At 41.0% G+C, this 17,387-nt stretch overlaps 2 protein-coding genes across 6 annotated transcripts in view; both read right to left on the reverse strand.

Moving 5' to 3' along the window:
• Positions 1–1,455: 1,455 nt before the first annotated feature.
• On the reverse strand, positions 1,456–15,148 carry LOC129194967 (chloride anion exchanger-like). The gene is made up of 18 exons (XM_054800593.1): positions 15,024–15,148; positions 14,815–14,954; positions 12,988–13,098; positions 11,640–11,800; positions 11,387–11,551; positions 9,716–9,868; positions 9,555–9,637; positions 7,627–7,774; positions 7,309–7,422; positions 6,284–6,361; positions 5,487–5,582; positions 5,309–5,415; positions 4,268–4,337; positions 4,103–4,195; positions 3,942–4,037; positions 3,703–3,873; positions 1,825–1,879; positions 1,456–1,742 (listed from the first exon to the last, which is right to left on the reverse strand). The coding sequence occupies exons 1-18, from the start codon at positions 15,146–15,148 to the stop codon at positions 1,552–1,554; spliced, it is 2,157 nt and encodes a 718-aa protein (XP_054656568.1). The 3' UTR covers positions 1,456–1,551.
• Positions 15,149–15,437: 289 nt separating this feature from the next.
• The window catches only part of LOC129168346 (chloride anion exchanger-like), a 29,337-nt gene continuing 27,387 nt past the window's right edge, over positions 15,438–17,387 (reverse strand). For all 5 annotated transcript variants that reach the window (XM_054753513.1, XM_054753510.1, XM_054753512.1 and 2 more), the window contains one exon: positions 15,438–15,707. In XM_054753513.1, the coding sequence (XP_054609488.1) occupies positions 15,681–15,707 (27 nt within the window). In that variant the 3' untranslated portion in view covers positions 15,438–15,680. The remainder of the gene's footprint in view (positions 15,708–17,387) is intronic.

A 17,387-nucleotide genomic window follows, 5' to 3' on the forward strand; every position in this document is an offset into this window, starting at 1 on the left:
AGGTTGTGCAGGGGCGTCAAACAACATTTGGCTATGTGGAGATGTAGCAAGGGGTATCCCTCCTGACTGAAGGCCCTCGTCTGTGTGGTCATGACTGGCTTTTTCAACAGGACAAAGCTGCAGTTCACAATTTGCGCCTGACAAAGGACTTCTTCCAGGGGAATAACGTCACTCTTTTGGACCATCCTGCGTGTTCCCTTAATCTAAAGCCAATTGAGAACTTTTGGGGATTGATGGCAAAGGAAGTATGCAAAAATGGACATCAGGTCCAGATAGCGGATGCCCTCCGTGACGCCATCTTCATCAGCAACATTCCCACCAGCATCGTGGAAAAACTGGCATCAAGCTTGCCCAAACCAATTTTTGAGGTGATTAACAAGAATGGTGCAGCTGCTCATTACTGAGTCCTTTTTTTTTTGAAAATGTTATTTCTATTTTTGTCTGTGTAGGCTCTCAGTCGTACAGGAGTTGTCCATCGAGGAAAAGGCTTCTTGAGACGTCATCTGTACTTCTGTGTAGAAGGTGTCGGACGTTTCGCTCCTCATCCGAAGAGCTTCATCAGCAAACTAATAAGTGCTGGTAGCTTAGGCCTTAAATACAGTAAGAGTGGGCGGAATTGGTGTGCCAACACCCTCCTCCTATTGGTTCGTTACACTAGTGTTCGTTACACGAGTGTAACGAACCAATAGGAGGAGGGTGTTGGCACACCAACAACGTTACACTAGTGTTCGTTACACTCGTGTAACGAACCAATAGGAGGAGGGTGTTGGCACACCAATTCCGCCCACTCTTACTGTATTTAAGGCCTAAGCTACCAGCACTTATTAGTTTGCTGACGAAGCTCTTCGGATGAGGAGCGAAACGTCCGACACCTTCTACACAGAAGTACAGATGACGTCTCAAGAAGCCTTTTCCTCGATATTTCTATTTTTATTTTAATTTTTAGCTTTTAGTCTTGAAAAGTTTTGATCAGCTATGAACAGCCTATTTCAGTGTAATTGCTTACTCAAGCCATTTTTTTGTCTGCATTTTGAAGCTCTACTTAGAACCTCCATAAGCTGCAACAGTGAAAAATGTCAATTCTTGACATTTTTCAACCGGTCTGACAATTTTGAATTATTTTCTGTCTTTTTTTTTTATTTTTTATTTTTTACACCCCCCGAATTGAAATACAGTACTATTGAGAACCTGATAATACTGTATATATTTATCTGTACAAACCACAGTGCGCGTTGCTGGCACCACCACTGCGCATACAATCACTTGATTATCAAAACATACTTATAAAATGAGCTGAGGTAGCATGTGAAACAACTTTCAACATTTTGCACGTTAAGATTATTCACACACACACACACACACACACACACCCTCTTCCAGCATGGCCTTTTAGTGACCGGTCGTCCTTTTGAACCAATGTTGTTCCTCTACAGCTTGGTATCTGTTACCTGAAAACATACATTTAAACTTGTGAGTGTTCTTTTCATTTCCTGATGACAGGTGCGTCCATCATATTCTGACGTAAATTATTTAAATTATAATTATATTTCCTCACAGGAGGGTAGTATCTTTGTTTTGTTTTGTTTTGTTTTGTTTTTTACTTACCACCCACTTTGTTCTTGTTTCAGTGTTGTGTTTGTTGAACACATGCAGCATGGCGTCATGGATGGTCGGGTAGAACATGGAAGTGTGAACGTCATCGTCAAAGAACGTGCAGCTCTTGAGTTTGTCCAGAATGCACGCTGTGAACGCATTCAGAATGTACTTTGTTCCTTCCAAACAAATCTGTATTGAGTGTGCGTGAGGGCCGCAGACAAATCTCACCATCACATGACGCAATGTAGACATCCACGTCAACACGTATAAACTCTTTGAGTGCCTGTGGAGAAAAGCCGCATTGATATCTTTATATTCAGCTTGCTTTTAAATTCATATGAAACAGTATAGGGCGTGCATCACCACACATGTGATCAGTGGAACCTGCTTAAGTCAAGTCGAGTCCCGGTCAACCGTGGTGGTGTTCTTATAATTAAAAAGTGTCCGCTTAAGGAGGGGCGTATTTAGTCATTTGGGGGCCCAATGCAAACCCAGTCATTGGGGTCCTCCGCATCCTTGTACTGCACAGACAAAAGTTTTTTTACATTTATTTTAATTTCCATTTTTCCAAAATGTGTGGAATTTAGGCCACTTTTAGGCCTGCTTTTGAAATCTGTTAGTTATCTGTCAGTTTAAGTTGCCAGTTACATTGCCATGTTTATTTACCTCCCTCCCCCAAAAAAGGATTTTAAATATTTATTTTTTTGTCTAACAAGTGTGACTATGAGAAAAATGTCTTATTTGCTGAGCTAGATAAAGTGCTTAAAATCCTACAGGGGATTATTACAGTATTACCTAACAAGTGAATCATCTCAGTGCTTTTACTGTAATTACATAAGCAACATCGAATATAGCGTACCGCTTTAATACATTAGTTAGAATGTATAATAATGTTCCCTCGCGCCATCGTGCTTCACCTTTCGCGGACTCACTGTTTCACTGATTTTTTTGGTGCAATTTATTTTTTTTACAGCACAGGCAGCGGTGTCTCTCTAGTCTCTCTCTCCTGTCTGCACCGCCCATTGTCTTCTGCGTCCTGATTGGCTGTCGACCATTGTCAGTCAACCTCCTTCCTGCCGTCTCATGTTGTGGTCATGACTAGCAAAACTAGCGAACCGTGTGAGCTGCTTGCTACGAAACAGAAGAAGCTAACTGTGTGAGGAAAATACGACGACAGGAGCAATATGTTTTTACCAAGGATGCAGAAACATTACAGCTGAACGGCGCCAGGACGAAGAGGCACGGTCACAGGAGCGAAATACGTGAGTCGATCATTTCTTGTGTTCAACCTTATTAAAATGCAAACGAAAATTGAACTTTGAGAGTGTTTAAACGAAAGAAACGTGAGAAAATGTTACTGCCTGTCTGAGAAAAGTGTATGAAGTATATGGCGAGGGGTTTTACAGCCTTAAAACATATCTAATAATTGTAAAACAATATACTTGGCTACTTTGTGGATTTCACTTATTGCGGGCTATTTTGGGAACCTATCTCCCGCGTTAAACGAGTGAACATTGTACAATAATGCAAGCATTTGCCAATATTACCTAGTGGGCCAGCCAGCTTAAAATATAGTGCATAAAATATCATGAAAACAGAATCATCGAAATAAAAATATGCAAAAATGGAGGAAAACCATGTCAACAACCAATACTTTATTATTGGCCAGTCTTCTTATGTCTATGGAGGACAACATCATAAGGAAATGTGCAAGCAATGGTTGCTTTCGCTCTTGATTTCGGTTATGTCGACGTGAGTCAGCCAGTCTGACTTAAACGGGTTCCACTGTATTCAGGTTTCTGTGTAGGCTCTCAGTCGTACAGGAGTTGTCCATCGAGGAAAAGGCTTCTTGAGACGTCATCTGTACTTCTGTGTAGAAGGTGTCGGACGTTTCGCTCCTCATCCGAAGAGCTTCGTCAGCAGTTTGCTGACGAAGCTCTTCGGATGAGGAGCGAAACGTCCGACACCTTCTACACAGAAGTACAGATGACGTCTCAAGAAGCCTTTTCCTCGATGTATTCAGGTTTGGCTTCGCTAGTCTTTTAATCCCTCGAGAGGGTGCTTGTTGAAATGGAAGGGGTGTATGTAGTTTTTGGAACCGGTTACCATTTTGAGCCCCTTGAGAGCTGAGATGTCCAGGAAGGAGACCGCGGAAAAATCCAGGATCAGGCTGTGGAGTCCCACTTTCGGAACACTGATGTTGGCAGGAAGTTCGGCGTTCCAGTCCACATGGAATGGAAAGCCTTTGGGGTCCTTTGAAAACATATCCATGTTCTCCTAAGATCGGAAGAACAAAAAAGGACTCTAAGGAATAAGTGAAGCTGCCTCCTGTATTTGTCTCATACCTCCATCATTGTATCTCCCTGCTTCTCAAACAGGTTCTTCATTTTTTTCAGAGCCTTGTTCCGCTTTCTCAGAATCCTCAGAGGGTTAAATCCAACCTGGAGCAAAAGAAAGGGTTGATCGGTGACCGTGAAGGAATAAAATCTGCCGTGATTATATATACAGCCTCGAGAAGCTTGTCCCGGAAAAACTCGATATTGGCAAAGAAGATGGGAGAGGGTATCCTGAAGATTTTCACTCCCTTGGGTTCAAGTATCTGCAGGGAGACAAACATACAAGGAGAAATGATGCTACGTTCCCAAAGAGTTCAATAATTAATGACACGTACATGCAGGTAATCCTTGCGATCCTTGTAGAGGTCAGTTCCTGGGATGTTGGCCAAGACAGAACAGCGTGGACTGGAGAGACATTTGACACTTACGCATCATATCAAACAATTTGACTCACTTTTTGACAGGATGACAATTCGGCAAAACATGCAACCCGACTGTGTTGCCTATGCTATTAAGTTTCGGACAATCGGTGAACCACCACCTCAATGGCGGGGAGGGGTTTGCGTGCCTGAGTGATCCTAGGAGCTAGTGCCGCTAGTAGGCAAATTGGTCCTCTGTGACGAGCCAGACTAAGGCTGTGTCAAATAGAATACTTCCGTCAGTGCACTTCAACAAGAATAAGTGTACCAGCGGCGGCTGCTCGTCATTCAAGGAGGGGGAGGTCATCTTTTCCGGCCTACATCATAAATGTGTTTATTTATATGTAAATTCTAGTATCTGCCATGATGTGCAGCTTGCTAGCAGCTGGAGCTGCTGCGTGACGCTACTGCGTGACCGACCGGCTGTGAGTGTGAGTGATCGTGACGGGGGGAGAGGACAAGCTCAGCAGCTGCGGAAAGAAACCGCAGAGTGACAGAAGAGAATCGCCAAACACAACGCTAGTCGTTTTCAACAAAGACAAAGTCGATAGGGATCGGTAAAGTCTCCGCATCAGTTCAGGACAACGGAATGAAAAACGTGGAAAATGCTCCGGTGGAGGTTTATACTTCAAGATTGCCGATTCGCTCATTTCCCTGTCATTCAAAAAGGGACCCCACCTCAGACAGATCATCCAATCAGCATACAGAAGCCAAGCGTCTGGGGCAGCCCCATAAACCCCCAGAGACACTGAGCGTCCGATGGGTGGGATAAAGCCCAGCATTTATCCAATGGCCGTCCAGTTTCGCGCAATGGAACCACCCACTCTACGCTCGGCGTCCGACTGTGTAAAAGCGCAGTGGCGCAATGCGCCATTCGCTGTTACTTTAGGACGTTAAACCGAATCGGCACGGACAATTCGTAAAACTCAGAGCGAGACTTGTGGAAAATGATATTACAATTGAGTTCGGAAGACCACCGTGAGAAGCTCCACCCCCAAGCCAACTGCCAGACCAAGATCCAGTCCCAACAAGATGGCACTCAGACACGTGCCCACCCACACTACCTGTGGACAAGCACATGAGGTTCACTTGAAGGATTGAAAAGAAGAAGAGAATAAATGTGGCAGACACTCACACATTCAAATTTGTCCCGCCTCCACAGGTGTGAGATTTCTCGGAGCTGCATCAGCATGCCCTTCAGGTTGACGATGACCAAAGCACCGAGGACAGACTACAATCAAATGATCGAAACACTTCAACAAATTGCAGCTGTTCATATTCCCTTCTTCTCTAGTGCCTTGCTTTTCCCAACAGTTCAAAAAATGACAACAGAGCCCTCCTGTCATATAGACTAGAGGATCTTTGACTAGCATTTTTGCAGTAGGTCCTTTAAAACAGCAGTGCATTTCTGTCATCTGGAGGATCTTTGACAAGCAGAGCACTCCTGTTGTATTAACTCGAGGATCTTTGACGAGCATTTTTGCAGTAGGTCCTTGAAAACAGCAGAGGGCTTCTGTCATACAGGGAATCCTTGACTAGCAGAGCGCTCCTGTTGCATAGACGATCTTTGACTATCATTTTGGCAAAAGGTCTTTAAAACAGCGGCACACTTTGGTCATATCGGGGATCTTTGACTAGCATTTTTGAAGCTGGGCTTTAAAAACCGCAGAGCGCTCCTGTCATATAGAGGATCTTTGACTAATGTTTATGCAATAGGCCCTGAAAAACAGTAGAGTGCCACTGTCATATAGAAGATCTCTGACTGGCATTTTTGCCAGTTGCAGGTCCCACTACGACCCCCTTCAAAAATGTTGGTAAAATATAGGCGGAATGAAAGAAAATAACTTTGTGGCTGCTTTATTGTGCTCCGATGGTGAAATAAATGTGCAAAATAACACAGAAATGATGCGTGTGAATGTAAATGAGTCAAACCTTGGGAAGCGGCTCCAGCAGGAATCCAAGCGCCACGGTAACAATCATCGCCATCATGGCTGATATGAGCCCTGCAATCTACATTTATGAGAGAATGACTTCGTAGTTTATTTACAATACAGTGTTCCCTCGTTTATCGCGGGGGATAGGTTCCCAAAATAGCCCGCAAAGAGTGAAATCTGCAAAGTAGCTAACTTTGTTTATATATGTCTTAAGGCTGTAAAACCCCTCACCATACACTTTATACACTTTTCTCAGACAGGCACACATTTCTCTCTCGTTTAAACACTCTCAAAGTTCAAATTTCGTTGGAATTGTAATGATCAATCTACTAGGTTGGACACAAGAAATTACTAAGTGACTCACACGTATTTCACTCATCTGACTGTGCCTCGTCCTGGCGCCATTCGGCTGTAGCGTTTTTGTATCCTTGTGAAAACATATTGCTCCTGCCATCGTCCTCCTCCTCGTCCTACTCCTACTCCTTGAACTGAAGATTCATTTAGCCGGTTAGCTGCTTCTTCTTGTATAGTTTATTGGTGGTTAGCTAAGCAACTCACACAGTTAGCTAGTTTGCTAGAGACTATTGACCACAACAGGAAATGGCAAGAAGGAGACTGAGTGACAATGGTCTACAGCCAATCAGGATGCAGAACACAATGGGCTGGTTCGCCCTTAGCCAATAAGAAATGTTGTGGCTCTACATTTAGCCGGCTGTTGTCTATTGTGGGTTCCTAATATGCTCGCAGAGGCACGTAAACACATACTTAGACGAAGTGGCTGCTGCACACGTCTTCAACTCTCACATGAGTATTTAACACCCTCTACTAGTAGCAGTAGTAAATACAATAACAGACATATACAACAGAGCACCGACAGATCGATCTAATACACTACAATGCTGTTAAAAAAAAAAAGAAGCAACATTCCACTGTAAACAATCCACAAATCCGCAAAAGGTGACCCACGATGTAGCAAGGGAACACTGTATACTAAAATGTTAGAAGTGGCGCTGGTTGTCGGACCTGTGTTTTGCCCCCAGAGCTCTCCTGCACGGCTGTCCTGGATAGGGCAGTGCTGGCAGCGAATGAGCGGAAGCTTGCACCAAATATGTTGCTAACCCCAAATGCAATGAGCTCCTACAAGACAGACCCATGTGGAAAAAGTTCATTTCGACACCGTTCAATGTCCATGAAACATTTTGGATGTGTTGCCATAAATTTGCCAGAGGATATTCATTTTTAAAACATTTTAGAATTGTCATCTCTGTTCCTTAAATTAGCCTAAAATGCGAATGCTACACAAAACCCGGCCCGTTTTTGATCCCATATTATGTAACTGACCTGGTTGCCATCGATAGTGTAGTCGTGTTTGATGGAGTAGACTTTGGCCACAGAAAAGGCCACAGCAAAGCCCACTATGGCAATAGGAAAGGCCTCCATCGCACTCTCCTGGAAGACTTCCACACTTGGGGCGATTGGAGACTCATATCTGAAGGTAGTGAAATGATAGTAAATTGTGTGTACACATTTTATTCTGTAAGAAACAAAATACTGAAGGTTTAAAGCAAAGTAGTGGACTTTCACGCTTATTGGTATATAACATCAATGCAAGGCCCTGCCACACCTTAAACCTTTGTTGAAGGTGACATCCAACCCAACTGTTTGGCTCCAGAGAAGGTGACGTTAATCCTGAGTGTTGTACTGGTTGTACAGGCTCCTACCGCCGCTCCAGGTGCAAAAAGATCACAAGAAACACACAAAGGGCGTGCAGGTGACGTCCTCATTTTCGATCTGTAGACCGGCCGCAGAGGTTCCCTGTCATGTCAAACAAACTCTACGGGCGCTTCGTATGTCTTTGTGCGTCGTCCGTACAGCCAACGTGTGTCTTTCGTGCGTCGCACTTGCGGACTTCTATGTGTGTCGTGCACCCCGCATACGTAATTAGTGCGGGCAACGTGTGTTCAGATATTTCGTACGACCTGTCTGCGTGTCGAGATCTTGTGCTTTGATGGCCATCACAACTATGGTCTCCGCAAACAAAAAAAACATTAGCAATTTGGGGAACGCCAAAAATTGCACGACCAAAACATTTTACGTCCGGTTGTGATCTAGGCTGTACAGAGAAGGTAACATCCGTCCCAACTGTTTGGGTACAGAGACGGTAACAACCGTCCCAACTGTTTGGGTACAGAGAAGTTAACATCCGTCCCAACTGTTTGGGTACAGAGAAGGTAACATCCGTCCCAACTGTTTGGGTACAAAAAAAAGTAACTTCAGTCCCGACTGTTTGTGTCCAGAGACAGTGCGTCCACCCCGAGTGTTTGGCTACAGAGAAGGCAATGTTCATCCCAACTCTTTGGGTACAGCAAAGGTAACATCCGTCCCAACTGTTTGGTTACAAAAAAGAAATGTCAGTCCCGACTGTTTGTGTCCAGAGACAGTACTTCCACCATGAGTGTTTGGTTACAGAGAAGGTAACTTCCTTCCCGGGTGTTTGGTTACACAGTAGGTAATGTCCATCCCAACTGTTTGGTTACAGAGAAGGTAACTTCCTTCCCGGGTGTTTGGTTACAGACTAGGTAATGTCCATCCCAAATGTTTGGTTACAAAAAAGGAATGTCAGTCCCGACTGTTTGTGTCCAGAGACAGTACGTCCACCATGAGTGTTTGACTACAGAGAAGGTAACATCCGTCCCAACTGTTTGGTTACAGAGAAGGTAACGTCCTTCCCGGGTGTTTGGTTACAGACTAGGTAATGTCTATCCCAACTGTTTGGTTACAAAAAATGTAACGCCAGTCCCAACTGTTTGTGTCCAGAGACAGTACGTCCACCAAGAGACCCCTTCAGGATGCAGTGGCACTGCAACTGCCTCCTGTGTGACGTTTCTGTGTATTTTATTGTCTGATTACCAAGAACAATGATGTCACGCTTACATTGAAGATATGATACAGGCTGCAGTAAGTCTCGGTGTAGAATGAATATTTTTGCAGCATTCTATTATTGCCAACATGCTGACAGAAACTGGCAGGCGGCATGATCCAACCCAGTGTGCACTCAGATGGTACCTGAGAAGCAGGGGATCATTTTGTCATATTAAAGACCCTTGACTACTGTTTTGTAAGGTACGACTGCAAAAGCACCTGTCGAAGATCCTTGAAATGACAAAATCATCCGGTTCATAAGGACCTACAAGCAAAATACCTGAGCATTCGTTCCATATAGACGTATGCACTTCCTATGTAGATGTACGTATGTAACTGAAACATACCCGCTAATCATCTGGCCCACAACCTCAACCTCGTATGTCTTCTCAAAGTTGAATCCGTAGGACACCGAGCACGCTACAACTGTCTGTGTACATAGAAAATGACACTTCAAGCGACCACTGTCATTCGCTGGGGATGCTTTCTTCTACGTCCTGTAACGCACCGTGATGACCTCTACTGGGATAGGCACGGGCAGCTTGGCTTTGTATCGCTCACTGAGCTCCTTCACGATGAACACCACCACCATGATGACGCTAGACATCACCACGTCGCACACATTGGAGGAGGCCATCTGACCAAAGATTTTCTCCAAAGTCTACAAGACAAGCAAGGTCATGAAAGTCAAAATTGCTTTCACGGTGGACATGCCATAAATGCTCCAATTTCAGCCACTTTTTAATTAACTGTAGGCTACAAGAGCAAATTTTCTGATTAAGATTTTTAAAAATAACATAACATTGACATTAGCAGCTGTGGCTGTAGGCAACCTCTTGCTCTATTGCAGCAGCCTTGTGCTTTGAACTCATCAGTGGTATTAATACTGGCCGACTGAGCAGTTTGCCCCTTAACGCTGTTACAACATTGGTTCTGTTGTTGGCAAAATACTTGTGATATATATTACTATTACTATTATTATGATGTATATGATCTTGTGTTCAAAGACAGTTACGCTTTCCGTTCCACTTTATCATGCACCCCAAATCATTATCAAAAATAAGTTAGATATTTAATTCACGTTTCCAATAATACAAATCTTAAATTATTATGTTAAAACTATTTTATGATTTCATGATTGAATATGTATGATATGGCCTTTGTTTATTATTTAATGACATTCATTTTTATGGATTTTTTCAAATTGTTTCAATGATGAAACGTATTCAGTTACATTTGTACTTCTTTCATGGCTTTTTAAATTATTTCAGGACATTTCTATATATTTAATGATATCTGAAATTATTTTAATCGTATCGTTTATTCAGTTATTCCATGGCATTTGAAATTATTTAATAACTAAATAATAATTATTTCATGATATTTTTATATTTTTAATATAGTTTTGATATTATAATTTAGTCAGTTTAATTTAGTTTACTTTCTTTAATGGTATTTTTAATTATTCAATGACATGTATATATTTTTTTTTTACCGACATCTCAAATTATCAAATGATATAATTTTATGAGTTACATTATTTTATGGCATTTTGAAATTATTTGGCGCTTCAATTTCAAGCGATGTATGAAATGATTTAATTACATCAAACTGTGGCCTTTTGAGTTATTTGATGACAATTTGTGTTTGGCATCTTAATGATGCCTGAAAATATTTATTGACATTATAATTTCTACTCAGTTTACAGATTCCATTTTTTAAAACCGATTTCATGACATGTAAATTATCCAAATGCATTTTATTTCATGATGCTGAGGTGCATGTTGCATTCCAACACACTTCTCAGGGCACGGCAGCATCATGAACTAAAATTAAAACGCCATTGAAACCCAAAAAAATACTACTGTATATTAATTTTAAATTCCATTAAATAAAAAAAAAATGCCGATAAAATAATAAAAGAGTAATGAAATACACTAAAATATGATGGAATAATTTGAAAATGTATTAAATCTATTTTTTTTTAAAGCCATGTAGTATATAAATTGATCATGAAATGATCTAGTTTAAAAAATGTACAATTAAAAATTGAACTAATTAATAGGCAGTTTAATAAATGTAATTCCACGTTTTACTGCTCTATTATTAATATTTATATTTATATTTATTTAATTTTGGAACAATACGTGATCAATACGTTGACTTGAAGTGGACTTACGTATATGATAGAAAGAGGACCGCTGATGCCCGGGACGTTCAAGCCCAACACAAACTTGAGCTGAGAGACCAGAATGTGAACAGCAGCTGCTGTGGTGAATCCAGACACCAACGTGTCAGACAGGTAGACAACAACAAAGCCCACCCGGAGAACGCCCATGGCGAGCTGCGTGAGTGACAGGAAAGGAAATATTAGCCTGGCGAGTCAATGCCAAGTTAAAAAACAAAAAATGCAACACTGGTAATGCGTCTACCTGGAAAATCCCCATGAGGAAGGTCACAGAGGAGGCCACCAGGACCCTCTGGTGGTCCTGTGTAAGCCCTTCGAAGTCTGTGATGTTGGCTGGGGGTGCATTTTCTGGGACCAGGCGGGTCACCACAGCGCCCACCATCAAACTGAGAACAGGAAATGAGCCTACAGGGACAACGATAGAGGAGCAGGAAGGTAATGCTCATTTCTAGAATCTATTTTATATTAAAATGTGAAACTTTGACACACTTAAGGACTTAAGATGAGAGGTTTATGGGAAGGTTTTGATCCGCATCAACAAATTGTCAAAGTATCTTTCTGCCGGACAATGTTGAGTCAATTGACTTGTGAGACTGCGCCCTCTGCTGGATTCATAGCTGCTGCACACTTTTTTTTCCCCCTTGCAGATAGCGCCATCAAACCACTTTCTATTTAAGTTGCAGAAAAAAAAAGCAATTATTTTACATTTAATGCAAAGAAAAGAAACTTGCGAATATGCGGGGGCTGCAAATCCTGAACCGCGAATAGTCGCTTTCAAGGGGGTTTTGGAATTCAGGTTCTGTCATCGGACAGCCTGACGTCTGTGGCAGAGCTAAGGACACTGGGGAGGCGCCTTTCCATCATGGACAACCAGCATCATCCAAAGCACAGCATCATCTCCTGACAGAGGAGCAGTGGCAGATTACTATCACTGTCCCGATTCAGCACATTTTCAGCACAACAGAGGGGGAGAGATAAAAAACACAAACAAGACTGGACTTAGTACCTTATTATGCATTTGTTTCCTATTTATTTATTCTTATTCTAGTTTTGTATCTCTCCTGTCTTGCCTTGTTTGTTTTATTTTTACGTGATTACATTTATTGATGTTTTTGCAGAGCTGCTGGAAATGTGAATTTCTCTTGGAGATGAATAAAGTATCGATCTACTTTGTTGTGTTTCGCTTTCTGTATTGTACAATGAACTCATCACCGGCATTAATGCTAGCTGAGCAGTTTGGTCCTTACCACAATTACAACATTGGTTCTGTTACTGCTGTGTTGTGCAATATACTTATTAATACATATATTTTTTAAATAAATTATCATGTAGTCAAAGACAGCTATGTTTTTCTTTACATTTTCTCATGCACTACAAATCATTATCAAAGTAAAAAAAAATAAATGTTTACAAAAATATATGCAGCAAGTTTTCAAATTGTCAGAAATACAAATGTTCAACAATTACACCGAAACAGTTTTCAAAATGATTTATTTCATGCTGGATTGATATATTCCATGGCTTTTTAAATGATTCAATGGCATTTTAAACTTGTTTGAAATAAACCATGGTAGTTTGGGTGCACAACTTACCGACAGATATGTGCCTGGACGTGCCGAGGAAGAAGTAGGCAAGCGCTGGGAAGAAAGCCGTATAAAGTCCGTAGCTCGGAGGCAGCGAGGCCAGCAGAGAGAAGGCCAGTCCTGCATGAGACCACAGCCATGCTCTATATCAGTTGAATACTACTAGTGTTGTCCGGAGGTGGAAGAAGTCCAAGCCAAGTCTCAAGTCAAGACAAGACAGGTTGAGTCAAGTGCATTTTGAACCGTTTTATTTTCAAATACGACCAGTGTGACAAGATTTAGTCACAAAAAAAAGTCCTGACACAATATTTTGGATTTAGTAAGTGCACAGAAATGTAATCCACACATTCGTTGTTTGTTCTTAAACCTGACTGGACGTTAATAAACGCATTCAATGAGGCAGATTCAAAGGGAAATCCTGTACTGTATGTTCTCTTGCTGGGAATTACATAATAACGACCACATGAACTGAATACTTTCAACAGGGACCATTTTACTCGACACATTCATTGAAAATCTCAAGTATTTACATGTCATCAGACTAAAGTCCGAGTCGAGACCCGAGTCATTGATGTCGAAGTCCAAGTCTTTTGATGACATTGTCAAGTCCAGTCCAAAATCATCAAAATTGTGACTCGAGTCCACACCTCTAATAAAATATCTCGTTAACTCATTCAATCCCAGACATTTTTCAAACGACAACCCCTTCAGTAGCGGCCATTGTAGACCATTTTGACCTGATTTTTCAAGGCACACAGAATATTGTCTTCTATGGCCATATAAACATGGAACCTACCAAAAGAAAGATTAGTCTTGCATCTTTCATCAGTAAAAAAAAAGTTTGTTTCTACCTTATTCCGTTCTTTAGTAATCAGCAGTAGAACATAGGTAAGCGGAAGGAGTGACAGAGCGCTGCAGTGATGTGCTTGCGCACACAACGGTAATTATTGCACGTTAATAGGGCTCAAAGTCTGCCTTTGCTACCTCAAATGCTGTATATATAGTGTATATATACTGTATATACAGACATATACTATATATATACAATTTTCTCGGCAGATATTCTTGGTCTCAAAAAGGTTGGTGACCACTGTTTTACATCAAAATAACAATTTATTTACAAATAAAACACCATGAACTATTTACAATTTTCACATTTGGAACTAAACTGTGTGTGCACATGCCTTAAAATTTCCCTACAATGCGTAACCTTCGGCACGCTACACTCCTCCATGCTCTTCCACTTCCTCCTTGCTGTCGAGTGTGTTTTTACATGCAAAGGAACCATGCCGAGCTCTTATCAAATGCACTTCTTTTATGGCTAAAAACTGCTGTAAAAGTGACATCTTTTAGTGTGCAATTGTGTCATCACATACCTTGTGCCTCTCACGTAAAAAAAGACGTATACATACGTCTTTGGGATTGGGCATTGGGGTTTATGAAAACATATGAATACGTCCTTGGTATTGACTGAGTTAATAATGAATTCATTTATTTTTACAGTATCCCGAGGGCCAATAAGAAACGCGCTGCGGCCCGAAAATGGCCCCTGGCCACTCTTTGGATGGATTCTATAAGACTTTTACATAATGTAGTAAACTCCTGCCCCACTGTAACCATAAATTATTTTATGCTGCCAAAGAGAAACTAATAGCTTCAATCAGTCATGATGTCAAACTCAAATGTTTTCAGTCCACAGCAAAAATATCTTCATCTTCACTGCTGGCACGATTTGGTGCAATTTTTTTTATACACGCACATACATTGGGCATTTACCACCATTCCTGCTTTTTTTAATTCTCCTTAAATGTGCCTAAATTAATTCTAACTTCTCACCTTGCATGATGGCCACCAAGCCCGTGCTGACCCCCGACACCACATCCCCAAGCATCCACTCTCTGATTCGATACGTTCTCATCCAGCCAACAACGGGAAGAAGGGATAGCGCCACGTTCTTCATCCTCTTTTTGTCGCAGCTGTAGCAAACACAAACATCTCGTCGTTCCCAGTGCCCAAGTCCCAATGCAAAGGAAGAAGTTTCTTACGTCAGGTAGTCTTTGACGTGGTCCAGCATGGTTTTGTGCAAGCGGGAGAATTTCTCGTGTTCTTCTGCAAAGCTGTCCTCACAATATGCGGGTCTGGCAACCACATACTGTTTCCTACAAGTCATCTTCGTGAAATAAATGCAAAAAAAGCTCTGCAGGATATGAGAAGCCTTGTGTGGTTTGAGCTGTGCCGTACAGTAAGTGTCTGTGCATCTAATCTGTCATCTTAACATCCTTCTCATCTCTATTTCCATGCTCGTTTAATCATTGACACCAGCAGATGTATTTATGGTGCATTGTTGTCATGTTTTGGGCTTGTCTCCTTCACGTCATTCCTGTTCACAGATTGTGGCGTCTTCATTCACACACTGACATGCACAGATAGAGATGATCACACAGCAAGTGTTCCAAAAACTTAATTTAATATCATTATCCTGAAAATATACAGTATATAACTATAAAGCATATAAAATACATTGCAACATGCCCACAAATTGTCTATGTACAGTATGAAAACCCCCCACTACCGCTTGCATACATTTAGAATGTTTACATACTGATTGTCTTCACATAAGTGCATTATTGATCTGACAGACATTTACCGCTGTTGTCCTTTGGTCTTTTGAGATTTTTACAAAGCAAGCAATCATTCAGGCGTTACAGTTTGGTTTCTGAATCCGGTACCTGTGGACAAAAGAGGTTTTGTGTCATTTGTGAAGTGTAATATGTAAAATATGCTTAATTCTCTGTGGTTTTTCCCCCCTCAGCTAAAGACGCAGTAAGGAATAATTGTTTTGCTTCGTGGTTGTCAGGTGTAATGTACCTTTAAACACAAACGTGCATTTTTTAAAATATAAAGTCAATGTTACAAGTTTATATGTGGAAATAAACATACAACAGCTGATCATTTTAGCTAGAACTAACATTTGGTGGTACCCAGGAATGTTGTTATTTTCATAAAAATGAAATGACATTCGAGACGTACACACATTAAATAAAATTACAACATTTTACACATAAATATTTATATTATTATTCGCTGAGATGTAGTCAAAATGAAATTTTCCATTGCTGAAATATTCACGTTTATTATTTTTAATGTATTTATATTTTACTATTTAGTCATTATGGTATACACTGGTGTGGAAAAGTGTTTGCCCCCTTCCTGATTCCGAATTTTTATGCATGTTTGTCACACTCAAATGTTTCAGATGATCGAACAAATTCAAATATGAGTCCATGACAACGCAACTGAACACAAAATGCAGTTTTTAAATAAAACTTTATATCATTAAGGGAGAAAAAAATCACTTTTTCACACAGGGCCTTGAAGGTTTGGATTTTTAAAAAAAATCCCTTAATCATAAAAAGTTTGACTTACAAACGCATTTTGTGTTTGTGTAAATTGATTATTTACGTCTGTAGAGGCGCACGGATGACGTCATGTAAAGGCGACTGTTGTGGTCGCCAGGGGTTATAGTGTGGTTGGTGGGACACATCGACACATCCTCTCCAAAGAGCACACGTTTGTGAGTTTTTGTCCTGTAGAGAGTGACTCTAGACGCCCTACACTCGATTCAGGCTGCCTGTGACGTCATCACCACGCGTTATACTGGATTTATACTTATGTACTGTATATAGTGTTGGACCACATCGAGTCACATCGAAAGTTAAGTCCAACTTTAAGCCTTTCAAACTCATGGATCGGAGCTTCAGGATAAGATAAAAGGTATGTAGGATATAAATTCACTTTAGTATATACCTGCAGATGAAATTTCGTTCAAATCTGATGGTGCGAAATATGTTAATTTTGCCCCGGAATGACTGTGTACATGCAATTTGTAGTGTGGCGTAGTGAGGCCTACATGAAATTGAAATGGCTACTGTGTTGACTTTTCAAACAAATGTCACAGCCTAAGTTAGTGTACATTTTGTAGTACTTGCCAAGGTGCGTGGGTCCATCACAGCCTTTGTGTTGACTCAAAGTTAAAGCTTGGGGTAGAGAACTGAACGCGGTATCAAATTAAAGTTTTATCAGATAGAATTAATCCCAGACTTGATTTAAATCAACCAGTTAATTCATTCATTGTTAACGTAATTTCATTCATTCAAATAAAATGTGAATGCCTTTGCCATTAATTGTTGTTCACTGGTTTGTTTCTATCCATCATGAATTCATACCTGACTCCCTTCCAAAAAAACCAACGGGAATCTAGGAAAGTTCACATGCACTGTCCAGCATTAAGGTATTTATTTCACAGTCAGACTGGTTGAATTTTAGTCTGAAAAGTTCCTGAAGCAATTTAAAGTAACTGAATCGTTTTGGATCGTATTGTTCTAAATGAACCAATATCCTCCTTGAAT

This window comes from Dunckerocampus dactyliophorus, chromosome 15 (assembly GCF_027744805.1).
Source record: "Dunckerocampus dactyliophorus isolate RoL2022-P2 chromosome 15, RoL_Ddac_1.1, whole genome shotgun sequence".
NCBI lineage: Eukaryota > Metazoa > Chordata > Actinopteri > Syngnathiformes > Syngnathidae > Dunckerocampus > Dunckerocampus dactyliophorus.

Bases quoted from the DNA above. Each gene is read 5' to 3' on its own strand.
- LOC129194967 (XM_054800593.1), bottom strand. From the start codon at position 15,148: ATGACTTGTAGGAAACAGTATGTGGTTGCCAGACCCGCATATTGTGAG. The intron at 7,775-9,554 runs GTATGTTTCAGT...CACTACCTTCAG, and splicing joins GTGGGCCAGATGATTAGCGG to ATATGAGTCTCCAATCGCCC. The intron at 3,874-3,941 runs GTATGAGACAAA...TTCCGATCTTAG, and splicing joins AGGGAGATACAATGATGGAG to GAGAACATGGATATGTTTTC.